Source organism: Pteropus alecto, unplaced genomic scaffold, assembly GCF_000325575.1.
Source record: "Pteropus alecto unplaced genomic scaffold, ASM32557v1 scaffold185, whole genome shotgun sequence".
Lineage (NCBI taxonomy): Eukaryota > Metazoa > Chordata > Mammalia > Chiroptera > Pteropodidae > Pteropus > Pteropus alecto.
The window spans coordinates 1017450-1032972 of NW_006438088.1; the positions used below are offsets into that span (position 1 = coordinate 1017450).

General features: G+C 40.2%; 1 protein-coding gene and 1 pseudogene across 1 annotated transcript in view; both read right to left on the reverse strand.

Annotated features, from left to right (window-relative positions):
- The window catches only part of SASH1 (SAM and SH3 domain containing 1), a 160003-nt gene that overhangs the window by 55455 nt on the left and 89025 nt on the right, over positions 1 to 15523 (reverse strand). The window contains exons 5-8 of the mRNA XM_006915337.3: positions 12104 to 12144; positions 9786 to 9872; positions 7335 to 7447; positions 656 to 757 (exon numbers count right to left, since the gene is read on the reverse strand). Of these exons, the coding sequence (XP_006915399.1) occupies positions 656 to 757; positions 7335 to 7447; positions 9786 to 9872; positions 12104 to 12144 (343 nt within the window). The remainder of the gene's footprint in view (positions 1 to 655; positions 758 to 7334; positions 7448 to 9785; positions 9873 to 12103; positions 12145 to 15523) is intronic.
- On the reverse strand, positions 4589 to 5909 carry LOC102895671 (annotated as a pseudogene).

Here is a 15523-nt window from a genome sequence, read left to right on the forward strand (position 1 = left end):
AGAAATACTCAAGTGTCTATAAATGGATAAACAAAATGTGGTCTATACATACAGTGGAATAAGCATTCCACTTACTCATCCATAAAAAAGAAATGAAGTTCTACTATATGCCGCAACATATACCAGAAAACCCTGCGCTAAGAGAAATAAACCGGACCCCAAAGGACAAATATTTTATGATTTAAGTTATACGAGGTACCTAGAATAGTCAAATTCCTAGAGATAGAAAGTAGAATGGTGGTTGCCAGGGACTACGGGGAGGGGAGAATAGGGAACTACTGGTTAACAGTGATAAAATTTCTGTCGTAGACGATGAAAAAGTTGTGGCAGTAGACTGTGGTGATGGGTGCACAGCACTGTCGATGTACTTAATGCTACTGAACTGAACACTTAAACATGCTTATAATGATAACTTTTAAATTATGTATACTTTACTACAATTAGAAAGAAAAAACAAACCAGTACTGTTCTGTCGATGAATTTCTATCGGGTAAAGACAACTGAGTTAACATGTAAAAAAGACAACTGAGTTAACATGTAAAAAGAGACACTCCTTTTCAGATCCAGGTGGCAGTTGGGAACTGCAAGACGAAATCGCAAGGCTAAAATTGTGCAGGCGAAGTGGCCAAGGTGCTCAAAGAGAAAGTGAACTTACATTGCAGTTTGACGAGCCATCGAATGTGGGGTAAGAACCGTCTGGCCAGTCGGCAGGGTCCAACGCCGCTGACTGCCGGTGCTGGGCCTCATACTCCTTGAGCTGTCACAAGAGGAAAGGGAAGATTGAAATGGAAATAATGGCCAACACTGTCTACTACGCAGCAAAGGGAATGCTTTGGTCACCTTCTTCATGCCACTGTCGGTGACAAAGGGCCACCAAAGACAAAGTTCTCAAAACCAAAGGAAGATCCATGCCCTGCCCTACTGATTTTCGTCCAAATCAAACCAACAGACACAGCAGACTCTTTATTCTATATTCCAAAAAGAACCTTGATCTCCCCACAACATCAAAACCCATCTTGCACAGTTGGCTTGTAAGTTCTAAAACGGAAATTGTCTGTAGTTTGGCTCCTGAATTACCTCTCTTTGTAGGAGACACGATGTGGTAGACTATGAACATTTTAGTAAAATAGAGGTGGAAGCCTGAAACTGACTTATAAAAATCACTTGCTTTTCTTGTTCTAGACTGCTTCAAGTTACCAGTTCAATGTTATCACCCAATAAACGTTATGGGATGTATTAGGGACCATGTGGGTAAAAGGAAAATATCAAGGTATCTAGAATATGTTCAGAGACATTTAAAGTGGGGGTTTAGAGACTAGGTTTCCACTTTTTGGAAAACACAAAGACGAGTGAAATATTACAGAATATTAGCAAATTTAATGTAGCAGAATTAGATGAAAGATCTTTCCCGATGGCAGATATGAGAAGTTCCAGGTGGAAATTTAACCCTGCTACATAATACAATGAAGCTGCCGCTGCATCAGAATTCTACTATACAGCAATTTTTAAATATATATTTAAGATCTGATCAAATCATGCTTCACAAATGAAGCCACCAAAAAACAGAAATGATCAGACCTGACAGCCCAGGAGGTGGTGTTGGAACTGTCCTTAACCACTGGAGCTATGCAGATGTGGCAAAGCCACTACATTGACAATGTCCCTCTAGCAACTTTCCAAGGGACTACTTCTACTATGAAATACTTTTCTGTGCACACATGTGACAGGAGAACGGACCAGGGGCAGGCAGACAGCATTGGTTAATGGGTAAGAGCTTAGCAGCAGAACCAAGTACCAGCTAAGAGCCCCTGGGCAAATTACTTAACCCATCTGTGCCTCAGTTCCCCCGCCTGGAAAACAGGGGAGGACCATAAAGCCATCTCACAGGACGGTGACCAGAATTAAGTAAGATATGCAGCAAAGGTCTGAGCATACTACACCTCTGCAATAGACTTATTATCACAGCATTATTAGTGTCGCCCTGTGGTTTCAGATAAATGAGAACTCAAAGTTTATGCTAACTGCAGGTATTTGCGCTTTTGCAATCTGGGACACTAATATCACTTTACTCTTTCTAGTACAACATTAGGGGCATTTGTATTGTTCTAACCTTTGTAGTACATTTAAGTTACGTATGAAAAAGCTTTTTCCTTCCAGATATATTGGTTTCTCAAATGCTATAATCTCCATGTATGATTGGAATGGATGTCAGGTGAAATACGGTGTTATCAGTTATTTTCTCTAAGTCTATGCTCTACTTTTATATCCAACCTTAGTCCCACCTCCTAGGAGCCACTAAATGAGCTTCATCTTTAAAACCGAGACAAAGTAAGACAAATTTCTAACTAGTCTATTATAACAAAATTAATATTTTTCGTCTGCTATCTGTCCATTTCTATCACTTCCATTGGGACCTGAGAGCCTGTGTGCTTCTTCTGACAGAGATTCGAATATGTGCTCTGTCCAAATTTGCCACCTATTTTTTTAATTATCCTAATCTCAAAATGCTATTTTTTTAAAGATTCTTTTATAAAACAGGATTGCTAAAATTTTTTTAAAGTGCATTTTACAGGGAAAAAACAGCCTGGTTATTATTTACGTAATTACATTTTTGATACTCTACTCTGCTCCTGAAGAAGTTTTGGCTTAAATACAATTTCATAAAGGATAACAATTTACAATTTCATTTAAAAATTTATATATTTTTAAAGCAACTTTGTAGAGTTTTAGTTTAATTTCAGAAGTTTTAAAATAATATTTTAAAGTGTGTGTGAGTGCATGTGCGTGCATGTGTGTTTGCGTGTGTGCGTTTGCATCTGTCTGTCTGTCTGTCATGCATTTGAGGAGAAAACACTCTTTACATCTTGTTTTCCCTTGCTTTATAGTTTTCTTACAGTTGAAGTCTATGACACGATTCTTATGAGGGGATAGACATCTTTAGTAGAGTAATGCCTATTCTATTTTAAAGACGTTTAGGGAGAGATATTCTAAAATGCTCCCACCTCTATGAGTGCTTATTGCAAAGAACATTTACATTATATCTACCCTAAATCCCCTCTAGCTGCAATTTTAATTCATTTCCTTTTGTTCTGTCCTCAGTCGATATTAAAACAAAATAAAACACTCATCTGTACTTCCTTCATATCAGTGAGGACAGTGGTTAAATTATTTTATACTTCTTTTCTGAGATTAATCCTTTCCAATTTCACCCCATTGGACCTTCTAAAAAAGAAAAAAAATCCTCCATCGCTTTGTTGCTCCCCTATGGACTCTCTGATCCTCTCCACGAGTCTCTCTAGTTGTTCAAATCCCTGTAATTAATGCACACTAGCTGCTGCGAGGAAATAAATAATATATATAGGGTTCCAGTTCATAATTTGGTACCGTGGTATACCAGATGTCCAGAATGCCTTTATAAAACTGTTTATCTCCCCCCTCAGTTCTTGTAGGTATGGGCTCACACCTATATCCTACTCTGGAGAACTATCCATGGTTGATAAGAGCTGTCTTTCCAGAGGTGCGTAGAAGACGACTCCCTCCCTTCCCTATCAGTTTTCAGCTTCTTATTCTCTGGTATGATAAACTCTACAATGCAATTCACCTTCCAGAGCTCTCCACTCCCTAAGGAATTGGCTGAGGCTAGACTTCTCTTGAGATCTCACCTCAGTCCAGCTTCTTCCTCTGCCTCTCCTGCTTCTTCTCCTCACTCAGAGGTTTCTCCTGAAAACTATCCTTTAATAAATCAAGTGCACAAGAATCCCCGTCTCAGGCTCTGGTTGTAGGGAACTTGACGTAAGATAGTTGGTGTTAAAAAAAAGTTCACAAAGCCAAACATCAGTCAAATTAGTGACGTGCATTAAGTACTTTTTAAAAAATTTTTTAAGGACTTTATTTTGGACTTTCACACAGATGTGCCCTTGTGGAATCAGATGCATAATTAGCAAATGGATAAATATGTAATATTTAATAATTATATCAAGTTACAAAAGCAGTCTTAAGTATTAATAATTATATTTTTTAGAAAATACGATTATTAAATCATAGTCACAGACAGTGCTTCTAGTTAAAAAAGTGAGCTAATTCCCGACTCTCTCATCATCACTCACAATCATCAAAATCACCCAGAAAAATGAAGAACCTGTGGCTTCCAAGTAGATCATGGGTTTTCTAAACTTTGCAGAACTAGTCCAAGATGTGACTACCCTAAATTTACTTGCCAAGAGCTTTTTATGCCCTTAAAATTAGCACCTGGAAATTGTGTTATTTAGAATACACCAATTACCTAGATCTCCCTAAACAAATTTTTTTTTTTTTTTTTACTAATAAGTTTGACTTCCTTAAAGCACACATAGTAAGTATCCATCATAAAACTACTAGAAAATGTTTGAAATGCCATTAGACTTGATGGAAATATTCAGTTAATAAAATAAAAAAATCATGTTAAGCCACTATCTTTTTAAATGACACACTCAAAAAAATACGCTGAGTTGTTTCATAAACTTGATGCTCTTCAAATGCTTCTGCAAATTGCAGTAGTATTTTATATATTACTTCTTCGTAGCCTTTTTCATTTGAATCTTTATATCGATTACTGGGTTTTCTGGGTATGAATCATGGCTACACACTTCACAGTGGGAAAATGTCCATTGATAAGATCAAATTAATGTGAACAAAAACATAATGGATCAACTCGTCTTCTTCACTGAAACACAGGCAAAAATTTGCCCAAGACATGGATGTATCTGAGGGATGCACCCAGCTCCAAATGGCACACAGGCGAACTTCTCTCTTGATGCTGGGTTGTCCTATCAGAATTAAAGTCTAGGTACTTTATCCATGGGGCTTTAAGCCTCTGATTAACAGAAACGCAGCCCTGATGTCACGGAGGACCGTTCTCATCATGGTCATTACAGGAAGTCTAAATCTTAATGTTTCTTTTAGAAAATAATCAAGTAAATTTAGATCCTTGAGCTGGTCATAAGTTCAAGACTATTTTCTGCTCTAAATAACATTTTTTTTGAAGTGCTCTGTCTCTTCCAAAAAGAAGCCCATCCAGGCACTAGCGGCTCAGGATGCATGCTGCCCTGCCAAGAGCAGGCCAACACGCTTCCCACTTCTTCATCACAGCTTTACGTACAAAATCTAGTAAAGTTCAAAGAAGATTGTCAATTTTTTCTTCAACCTGTGTTTCTAGATTGCTATATAGAAAAAATTCTTAATCTCTTGTTTGAGCTCTGTCCTGAAACTAAGCAAAGGCAGCCAACCTGGTAACAGACAGGCTGCATGGCTAAAACCTCCACCCAAATCTGCATACACATTTGCCACCTTCTTCTGGCCACGTAAACAATGGCTGGCTGTAAAAATTGTGAGCTCAGAAAGAGCTTCAAACTTTTTCTCTCCCCAACTCTGAAAGTATTCCTTTGTTTCTTTTTCAATTATAGAAACATGCTACTTAAAGTGGACCATGTTAAGGCCACTTTTAAAATTTTCTTCTACTCCAGGAAAACTGGATTAGGCACATCATAGGCCACTCTCTTCCCAAGCACAGGTGCTGTCAGACAACTACAGACATCTCTGCATGCAGATCTTCATTTTTACAATTAAAAAAGCACTGCAGCAGTATCATTACCCAGAAGGTAAGTAAATGTCTTGCCTATCATGATAAAACTACTACAGGTCCATATTTCTCATATGCATTTTCTAGGAACTCAAATGGATTTTTCCCAAAAGCTATGGTATATTCAAGGAATAGAATCAAAGAGAAAAATGTATGGTGAACTTTTTGCTTCAGCTGGCAGCTAGGTAGGTGGCTGAAGGTGTGGTAGGGCAGACAGACCAGGCCGAGTGAAGGTACAGGCAGAGGTGATCAGCAGCATGGACGAGAGGTTGCCACCTGTCACTTGCTCCATCATTGCCCCAGCACTACTTTGGTCCACCAGAGATGCTGGAAGGTCAAGATCACCTCTGCTCTTGTGACTTGACAGAGCAAGAGATGCTAGAAGATGGGCATCTGGAGATGGCCCTGGCTCTCAAACCTAGTCCCATCTTCTACTCTCCTTAAGTTCTTCTTTTTTTCTTCTTCTTTTTTTAACATTGTCTCTTAGCAACAAATTAAATCTTTTTTGCAAACTATTGAGGTTCAGAGTCAGGTGTACTGAACTAAATTAAGTGTGCCTGTCAGTGTTAAGGTTATAGATCTTCAAAATTCTGCTTAATGATAAAGTTATAACTCATTCAATGGTTCCTATGATTTGAAAGTGTTCATTAGTTTCTAAACCTTCCTAATTTATAACTTGCCCACACAGTACTGAAACAACTGTTCAAACTGAAAATCCAAGAATCAAACAGTCAGTCTGCTGGGCAACAACAAAGCGGGAAATCTCTTAATAATTGCTACCATAAATGCTACTCAAGTGTTCTAACGGTTAATTAGGCTTCTCTTAGTGACTAAGTTAACTCTGAGGAAAAAATATGACACAGTAAACTGTAATTAATATCAACTTAGAAATCAAGTAAACGAAATTTTTCAGGTGTATCTAAAGTTTTAGAGTATTCAAAATTTAGTTTGTGGAAGTATCTTATATAACTGATGTTCATAATGATTGTAACATATTTAATTTTTATTTAGCTTTAGTTAATTTTTATCATTAATTACATTCTTATTGATCTTTTTAGAAGGCTTGTGAGCTTTGTTTTTTCATTAAACTGGTCCGAGTTCAAATATATTTGCCATTCATTCATTCATATGTTCAGTGAATATGGAAATTTCACCTTATAACATGAAATGCTTTTATTAACTAAACAGTATGGAATCAATTTTTTATCTGATAACATGAGTACCTGGTGACCACCAAAAGTAGCATCAAAATACCATTCCGAGTAATATATTTCTATATGCTTTGAGGCTCCTAATCTTAGTTCATCTAAGCTGCTTTCACAAATTACCATAAACCTGGTGGCTTATAAAACAACAGAAATTTCTCAGTTCTTGAGGCTCATCCATGATCAAGGTACTGGCAGATTTAGTGTCTGGTGAGGACTTACTTCCTGGTTCTTAGACAGCCATCTTCTCGCCGTGTGTCTTTACATGGTAGAAGGGGTAAAGGGAGCACTTTGGAGCCTCTTTCATAATAATATCATTCATCCCATTCATGAGGGCTCCACTTTGGTGACCTAATCACATCCCAAAGGCACCACTTCCAGATAATATCCCTTTGGGCATTAGGATTTAACATATGAATTTGGCAGGAAGGACACAAATGTTTAGGCTAGACATTTTTAAATGTAAGGAGGTCAAGTACTTACAAATGTAAACCAAATATCTTCCCTCTTACCCTAGCAAGTGCCTCTTCGATGGTGATCATCTTCTCCTTGACCATCATCATCAGCTGAATCCGTTCCTCATCACTCATTGTTATCTCGCTTGCCACATAGCCCACATCTTCTCCTAGAGATCGAAGATAAGAACAGGAATGAAAACAAGAAAGATAAAGCAGAATGCCAATCTTGAAAGTTCGTCATCTAAAACTACAGAAGGATGTGATTCGGGGCACCATCCCTGTGTGCGTCATCGACAGAGCAGCAGGAGCCGTATTGGCCGCTTTGTTGGAAGCCAGTGAGCCCAGCTCTGTTGGGAAACAGGCACCAAACACAGCCATGGATGTTACCAGTGTAAGAGCAAATTCTCTAAAAGCTGAGCTTCTGTGATGGAGGATCTAGTGGAAGAGTTTTGGAAGAAAGCTGACAGCCAGTGAGAGGTGGGGCAGAGACCTAATTTAAAAACCCAGCTAGAGCAGACAAGCATTCCTTAGGCTCCTTGGCTGAGGGTCCCTATGTCTTTCCATTTTGAATATAAATGAGAAGAAAATACTTTTGCGAGGAGGGAGAGGAAGCCCTCTGCCATGACAGACAAAGGTAACGTGGCAGAGTCAGCTGCACCATACAACCTGCAGCCTGGGGAAACCCTAGATTCCTACCGAGCTGTCTAACTGCTATTGTTCCTCAGAGGATAAGGGCAAAGAAGTACAATCACAGATATGAAGCACTGTGAGTTCACTGGACGGAAGGACTGAACGTGTTTACATCAGAATGTATCACCGTCGTAAATGTTCCCAGATTGTGATGGGGAAGTCAACTTCCAACACGAAACTGAGGCAACCAGAACTGCAGAGGAAAACAGAATCCCCGTTACGTTTCTCCAGAAGTGTTTTTCTACAAAGCAGGCAGAATGCCGTCGCCTCTAAGAAACGTGGAGCCACATTAGCCTGTGAGCCTCTGGTCAGCGTGTGGAGAAAGATACGTTGGGGAAAGTGGGATGTCATATGCATACTGGGAATAAGCCTTTGTTCCAGTCCTATATCCTCCTCCTTCCGCTCGATCTTTCCCATCTATACCTTACTGGCTTCGGTATCATCAGGATGCTCAGTTGTGGCTTAATTTGCCCTTGGTGTAAGGGGACAGAGTAGAAAAGGCTGGTTGCCACACGTGCAGGGACACTTTGCAGTAAGGATCTACCTTGGGATTTATGTTCCTCTGTGTTTCCCCATCTCATTTCCATTTTGCAACCTATCAGTCCGGGACTATTGCTCGAGTTCCCGTCACCACACCCCTCTTTGCACGGGAAGAATGAGAGTGTGCTAGGGGAGGCGAAAGCCTGCTCGCTTGACTCGATTTACTGTCTTTGTCAACTCTAGTGGTGGAGCGGGTAACACCGAGTGGATTAAGTTTTAAAATCGATCCACGCGAGCTGCTCAGCTATAGGCTTCGTCCCTGTATCTCTCCATCCCCTTCCCTCTCGCTCTCTTTCTCCTTTCCTTTCTTCCTAAAAAAAGACTCTGTTAGAATCCAAGGTGTACGTTGAATCACAAGTGAACCTGGGTGTGTACCAAAAAGCAAACCTGGAGATGTTTAAGAATAACTCCCTTCGAGCAGGACACCTGAAAAAATAACCCCACCAAACATTGTCAAAGAATCCAGGTGCGCTACGGGCGTCTGTGCTGTGCGTGACCACTTTCCTCACGCCCACATGTATAAATAACGGGAGAAGCGCTCTGAACAGGGTAGGATGCTCAGGCTTTAGAAAAAAAATCAAGTCGTGTCATTGGTGAGCAACTAAAAATTTTCATCTGACGATCACCTCAGTGAGTGGACCAGACTCTGCAAGTGGCTTTGTTTCCGTTTCCTCTCTCGATCCTGGGGGAAGCAGAAATTACGTAACTGGGCCTCAAAAGGATGACATGTTTACTTACTATATAAACAACAACAAAGACACAGCCCAAAGGAGGGCAGGACTCCCTTCACGAAGCAGCCCAGGCAAACTCCCATGATGTCAGACCCTTAGCGTGTTTCCAGGGACAACAATCCCCTCGCTGTCCCTGCCACAGACAAGTGTCAAAAGTTTATAACACTGCAAAGGCCCCAAGTGGCGGGAAAGCGGGAAGGGTCCAAAGTCAACAAATGGTAAGCCCTTTTAGGGGAAATTCTGGCAAGTAAAGGTCTTCCTGAAGTTTATGACGAAGAAATTAAAGATTTGGTCTTTGTTGGCAGATCTATGAAAAGCCTGCCAACTCTTCCCATTTTGTTTTCTTTGATTAAAAAACAAAAAAAATTCCCACTGGGATGAAGTTTTAAAGTAATGATAGGAATGTCAGAAATGCCGAACATTCTATGGGCACAAGCATGCAAGGAGTTACTCAAACTTGCAACATTCACTGACATTAGAAGCACAGGATTCTTCACATTTGAGAGCTAAAAGGACCTACTGTCCGCCAGCTGTGTTTCAGTACCTTTTGAAGTCTGCCTCATTATTCCTTTCTGGTTCTTTCGGAAGTTCTGCCAGAAATACTTATTTTTCTTCTTCCAATCTACTTTTCCTTCAAAAAACGAAAGAAAAAAAAAAAAGACAAGCAAGAAATTCATTAATAACAAAAGTAGCCTCTTCCTTATAATTCAAAGCTTGTAAGAATACTTTGATTTCACAAAAAAACACAGCTTTTCTCTTTCAGTTTGTGAAAGACTTGGAAATGCCTATAAAGTCATTTAAAAGAAATGCAAATTTCCTGGTAGCCAAAAATGGTGCAGTAGGGATAAGATGAAAAAACAAGGAAACATCAAAAAGGCAGGCAAAACGTGCATTCTTAAATTCTTTTTGATATTTGTTTAGCTGGTATGTCTGATTCTGCCTTGTCTTGTGGTGTATTTCCCCCCTTTTGCTCTCAGTCACAATTATTTTAACTAAACCACTAATAGGGTACTTTAAGAAGTTAACTTTGTTTTGTTGTTATTCTTACTGCCGCTCTAACCCTTGATTTATTGCTGTTACCCAAGATTTAATGAAGAGGATAGAACGGCTGGCATGTCCTGTGCACAGTGGTTCCCAGGGCTGGTTTCATGTCTGTCATGAAACCATTTCTCTAAGGCGTGGAGCTCGCAAGGGTCTGTCTAGCTGTGGCGTAGGTGAGGCATGACTCCCACCTCTCTGGCATTCAGGCTACCTGGTGACCTACCTATACCTTACCCAAGGGACAATGACAAGGAAAGCAGACTGCCATGCTGCTGTAACATCTCCCAAATGTGTCCCTCTTCTTCCCATCCTTCTCAGACTGTTCTGGGTGAAAACAAATTCTCGTCATAGCTAGAGAGAGTTTTATTATCTGGCAGGGTTCTGATCATTAATCATATGTAATATCTTTTAAAAAGTAAAGGGAAAGGGGGCAAGTAAGTAAAATGAAAGGGTAGAGGAGTCCTTTAAATGAAATGAAGCAGCAGCACAGGTATCTGCTCTCACGTAGACATGGCCACTCAGAGCAGCAGCTTCGTCACTGCTTGGTGTCTGGCTGCCCCACGGCTTGTGGAAACAGAGCCCAGCAGAATGGGCACTGTTTGTGTCCACAGTCTAGACTGGTGGTGCCAGGCAATGCTGCACAAAACAGACATGTGGAAACCCATGCTAGAAAGGGCATCTTCTGTCAAAATGGGATGCCCTCGTTTAAGTTTTGACAACCCCCTGAGCTATGAGAATGGAACCAGAGACGCTAGCCTGAGACTGCCTATGTACTCAGAATCGTGAAGGCAAGTCTGATAGTGTCTGCTGCTTTTGGGTTAAACACTACAGCAAATGTCAGCCATGAAAGGTTAAAGCAGAAGTAGGATTATGGCTCATTCAGCCTTTCTTTAGGGCAATCTGGGCATATAATGTATTTCTTTGACTATAAGCTACATTCTCCCTTCTCCCATTTTAATGTTTTGAAAGGGAGGTGCAGCTTAAAACACAAAGGATAATAGCTAACATTTATTTAGCACCTACAACATGCAGGCACCTTGCTATCTAATGGCATATCTTATCTCATACTTACGCTGAACATATAATGTATTACTGAACATATAACGTATTACCGTTCCCATTTAGTGGATTACAAAACCAAACCTTAGGTAACTGACTTGCCCAAGGTCATAACTATTAAGTTAGCAGAGTCATGATTCAAATCCAAATCGAAGCCTGCTTTGAGCACTTATGCTCCTAAATCCCAATTACTTCGCCAGGCTCCCTCTGAACCGAACAGAAAAGGTTACTAAATCAAGAGTGGATTTCGCAATCAGGAAAATGTGAAATCTACAGCACCTTCAAGGTACATAATTATTGAATCAAAACTTCCAAATAGAAGGATTTATGAAGAAAATGATCAGGGATAGGCTCAAGAATTTTCACTGTAGCATCATTTCTCTGTGATAGAGAAAAAACTAGAAATAAATGCTCAGAAAAAGCGACTGCTTGATTAAATTATGGCACATCCAAAAATGAGCGGAATATTATGCAGACATAAGAATTTTACTACAAAGGATACTCAATCATGTGGGAAAATGCTCAGGACATACTCAATTGAAAAAATATATAAAATAGTATATGGACTCTGAACCCTATTACTATTTTTTTAAACCCACACAAATACAGAAAAAAACAAAAAGAGAAGAAAGCTGTACATTAACATCTTAACAGCATTTATTTCAGGGTGCAAGGCTGCTTTGCGGTTTTTGTATTTTCATATGTTTATGCGTTCTATAAAGTATTAAATTAAGTAGTTAAATCAAGGAAAGTGGTACTGACCTACAGAGCCGTCTTCCGAGTTTGACTTATGAAGAGGGTTCCTAGAAAAGAAAAACGAGCCTGATTACCAGGGAGCTCTGCCTCCACGGGAGAACTGACCACCCCCTCGCTGGGTAGACCCAGCACTGATGAGACTTAGCAGAACCAAGGAAATTTTTATAGGCCTTTTCTAGCCATCAGCTGCCTTTCTAGAAACAAACGCATGAACTGTTTGTCAACATGAAAGACTCACTCCAGGGTAAGACCTATATTAAATGAAGCGGGGATGGGCTTCACTAGGTGATCGCTGAAGCACCTGCCATGGATGTGAACTATTAACCGCAGGTTAAGTTACTGTCATTGAGAAGTCTCTTGTGTAAGTGGGAAAAAGAAATAGTAATAACGATATATAGACCTGGCACCACAAATGTCACCACAAAAGGCCAGAAGATGAGTAAAGTGGTCAGCTGTAGGAGAAATAAAGGGAGTGAGGTTCCCCAAACAACAGGGGCCGGATGCCCCAAACAGAAGGGACAGCCAGTATGCAGCTCCTCTGCCAGCTGCTGGCACTGTCTGTCTTGCTACATCTTCCAATGTTCAAAAAGAAGCCAAAACCTGCATCTTTTCAATGAGAGCTCCACATTTTTAAGTGATGGCAAATAACTCAATGATTTTTAGAATGTGTCCAAGTTAATCAAGACATGTCTGGGCAGCAGATTTGGCCCAAGCCCTGCCCCACTCTGGCTGCTGGTCTGACCGCGGATACAGATAAACCCGAATAACCCTACATGTGAACACAGCCCCAAATCAAGTAATTAAGCATTTCTCCAAAATAGAAATACTCAGGTTTACAATTTTTCACTATTTTTATCTACTTCCTTCAAATTTTCATACATTTTGAATAATTTATGCTCAGGTTTGCACTGCAGATCTCTCCATTTTCTAAGTGTCTCTACTAGACATCACTTGCATTTCTCTAAAACGCCACCAGATGGTACTGTAGATTCTTTATTTATCTTGCTGTGGTCAATGGGGATTTTATTTTCAAAATTTCACAAGTTTGCCATCTAAATACTGGCCAAAGAATAGCAAGCTGATGTTTCAAAGGCATGAGAGACTCCCCGATTCATCAATTTGAAAATGACACCGCATAAAGTTTAATTTGGATGCAGTGAATTGTCCCAGCAAACAGGAGCTGGCAGAGCAGCGATGCAAAATGCCATCTCCTTTCACCTTGAGACTGATTATAAAATTCGCCCAGCGGGAGCAAAGAAAGACCAACGATGAAACCAAATTCCAAATTTGGATGGCAGCAGGTGGAAGGGGTCATTTACTGATCTCCTAGTGGAAGAAATTAATGCTCAGAAGTCAGTTCCAAAGAGGCCTCCTAGTAATACATCCTTCTTCCAGCAAGACGCCCCAGGCCTGAAGACAACAGCTCTGGAAGTGGGTTGTCAGCCCTTTTCTATCCATCACTTTCATTGTCAAGAGAGTAAAAAGGATGAGAATTTTAGCGTGGATTTCAATGACTGGGAAGCAGTAACAACATTCTGTTACACTATGAAAATCTATTTAACCATTTAATAATTATCAAGTTCAGCATTTAAAGTCTCTGAACTCAATCTTAGTAAGTACATTTTCATCAATAACTCCTACAATTAGACCCCAAAACTGTTTACGTGTAAACATTTGTCTCAAGATCCCTAAACTCCTTTAGCCCTCCCCGAAGGCCAAATTCATAAGGGATTTATGAATTAGATCAAAAAACCAATTTAAGAGACAGCCATCTCTAGAACTTAACCAAATCCCTTTGTCCTGCCTTAGTCTTCAGCAAATTCTACTTTAAGTTGCTTCCTCCCTTTGTTTCCTTTCTTTTCCTCTTTCCAAAATACCTCCTTCCTTGCCTTCCATTCATTCATTCGATTAATATTCATTCAGCCCCCATTATAAGTCTGGCATCCTCGGAGGCACTGAGAACAGGGGTAAACGAGATGGGTAAGATTCCTAGTTTCTTGGAGTCAGAATGGGGGAGAGAAGCAAGGTGGGGAGGGGGTGCACGCAGATCAAGAAGTGGGGGGAAATTCGGACGGGATGGACAAAAAAGTCCTCCCTGAAGAGGTGACAGTTGAGCGGAGACCTAAATGATGAGTTGACATGACAGGTGGGCCCCACATGGGGAAGACTGGGTAGGGAAGAGCAGAGGGGGGGACGCATGAGGTCAGCACTGGTCGTGTTAAGTGTGAGGTGGTGACTGAGCTCTGTGGAGATAATCAGGGAGATTGTTGGCTATGTGAGTCTAGAGTTCAGGGGACTTGCTGAGGACAGGAGATAGACATTTGGAAGTCACTTGCATAGTGAAAGCCAGGAGACCAACTGAACACAATGAGGAGAAGCCACCTACAGTCTGAGTTCAAGGGCAGTCCAATCTTTAGGAGTCAGGAAAAGAAGGTGAAGTAGGCCATAGGACTAAAGGGGAGTGGTCAGTGAGGAGAAGGAAAACCATGAGAGGATTCCTTTTATCTTTTCTGGCTAGGATAATATTACAATCAATTTCACACAAATTATATTACTGTCTCGAAGCCATATACGGTGAATTCGAGGTTGCTTTATTTTCTCTTCTATTGAGTCTACTGCATCACAACGGAGAATCTCAGAAAACTACAGAGGGAGAAACTAACGAAGCTCAACATGAACTTATTCACATCCCTTAAGAATGCCACCTTTGACAGAAGACCTCACCTTGACCCTCTCATCACAGGACAGAATTATCACAACGACCTGGGAGTGATGACTTGCCAAGGACACAGAGCTGGGCAAGGATTTAACTAGGTTTAGAAGCCACGTCTCTGACTCCGGAGTTCAATGCCTCGTCCACTTCATCATACTGTTTCTTATTTGTGTAACAGAAATTCACATTATATTACATATTGGCCCTGTTCTTGCGTAAATTGCCGGAACAATACCCAGAAGAATTGTGAGGATAGAGCATGTTTCCAATACTAAATTTGAACATGGCCTGTGGGTTTATTAAAACTAAGTATTTCAACAACACTTTTCATTTGATTGTGCTGCAATTACATGACCCTCTCGTCTACTCATTGAAGGAAAGGAGGCCAAATCATTTGGCTCGAACTCATTTTTCTTCTTATGTCTATTTATATACAAATAGTCTAAGGTACCTCCAGGCAAAGACAAGTCTATCTCATTGTTACATACTTAAGTCTGGGCACACCAGGAAAGCAGAAGGAAAGCCCAAGCACAAAAGAATTCCTAAAATAGACTTCATGTTTTTGTTTTGATGGACAGTCCAGAAACTTCATTATAACCAAACAGAAAAAATGAGAAAAACTGTTATAACCCAATTTCTGAGATAGGAACATGTGTTATACGTTACTGGAAAACCTATACTTAAGAGAATTTTAAGGCTCTTTATCTTGAGTC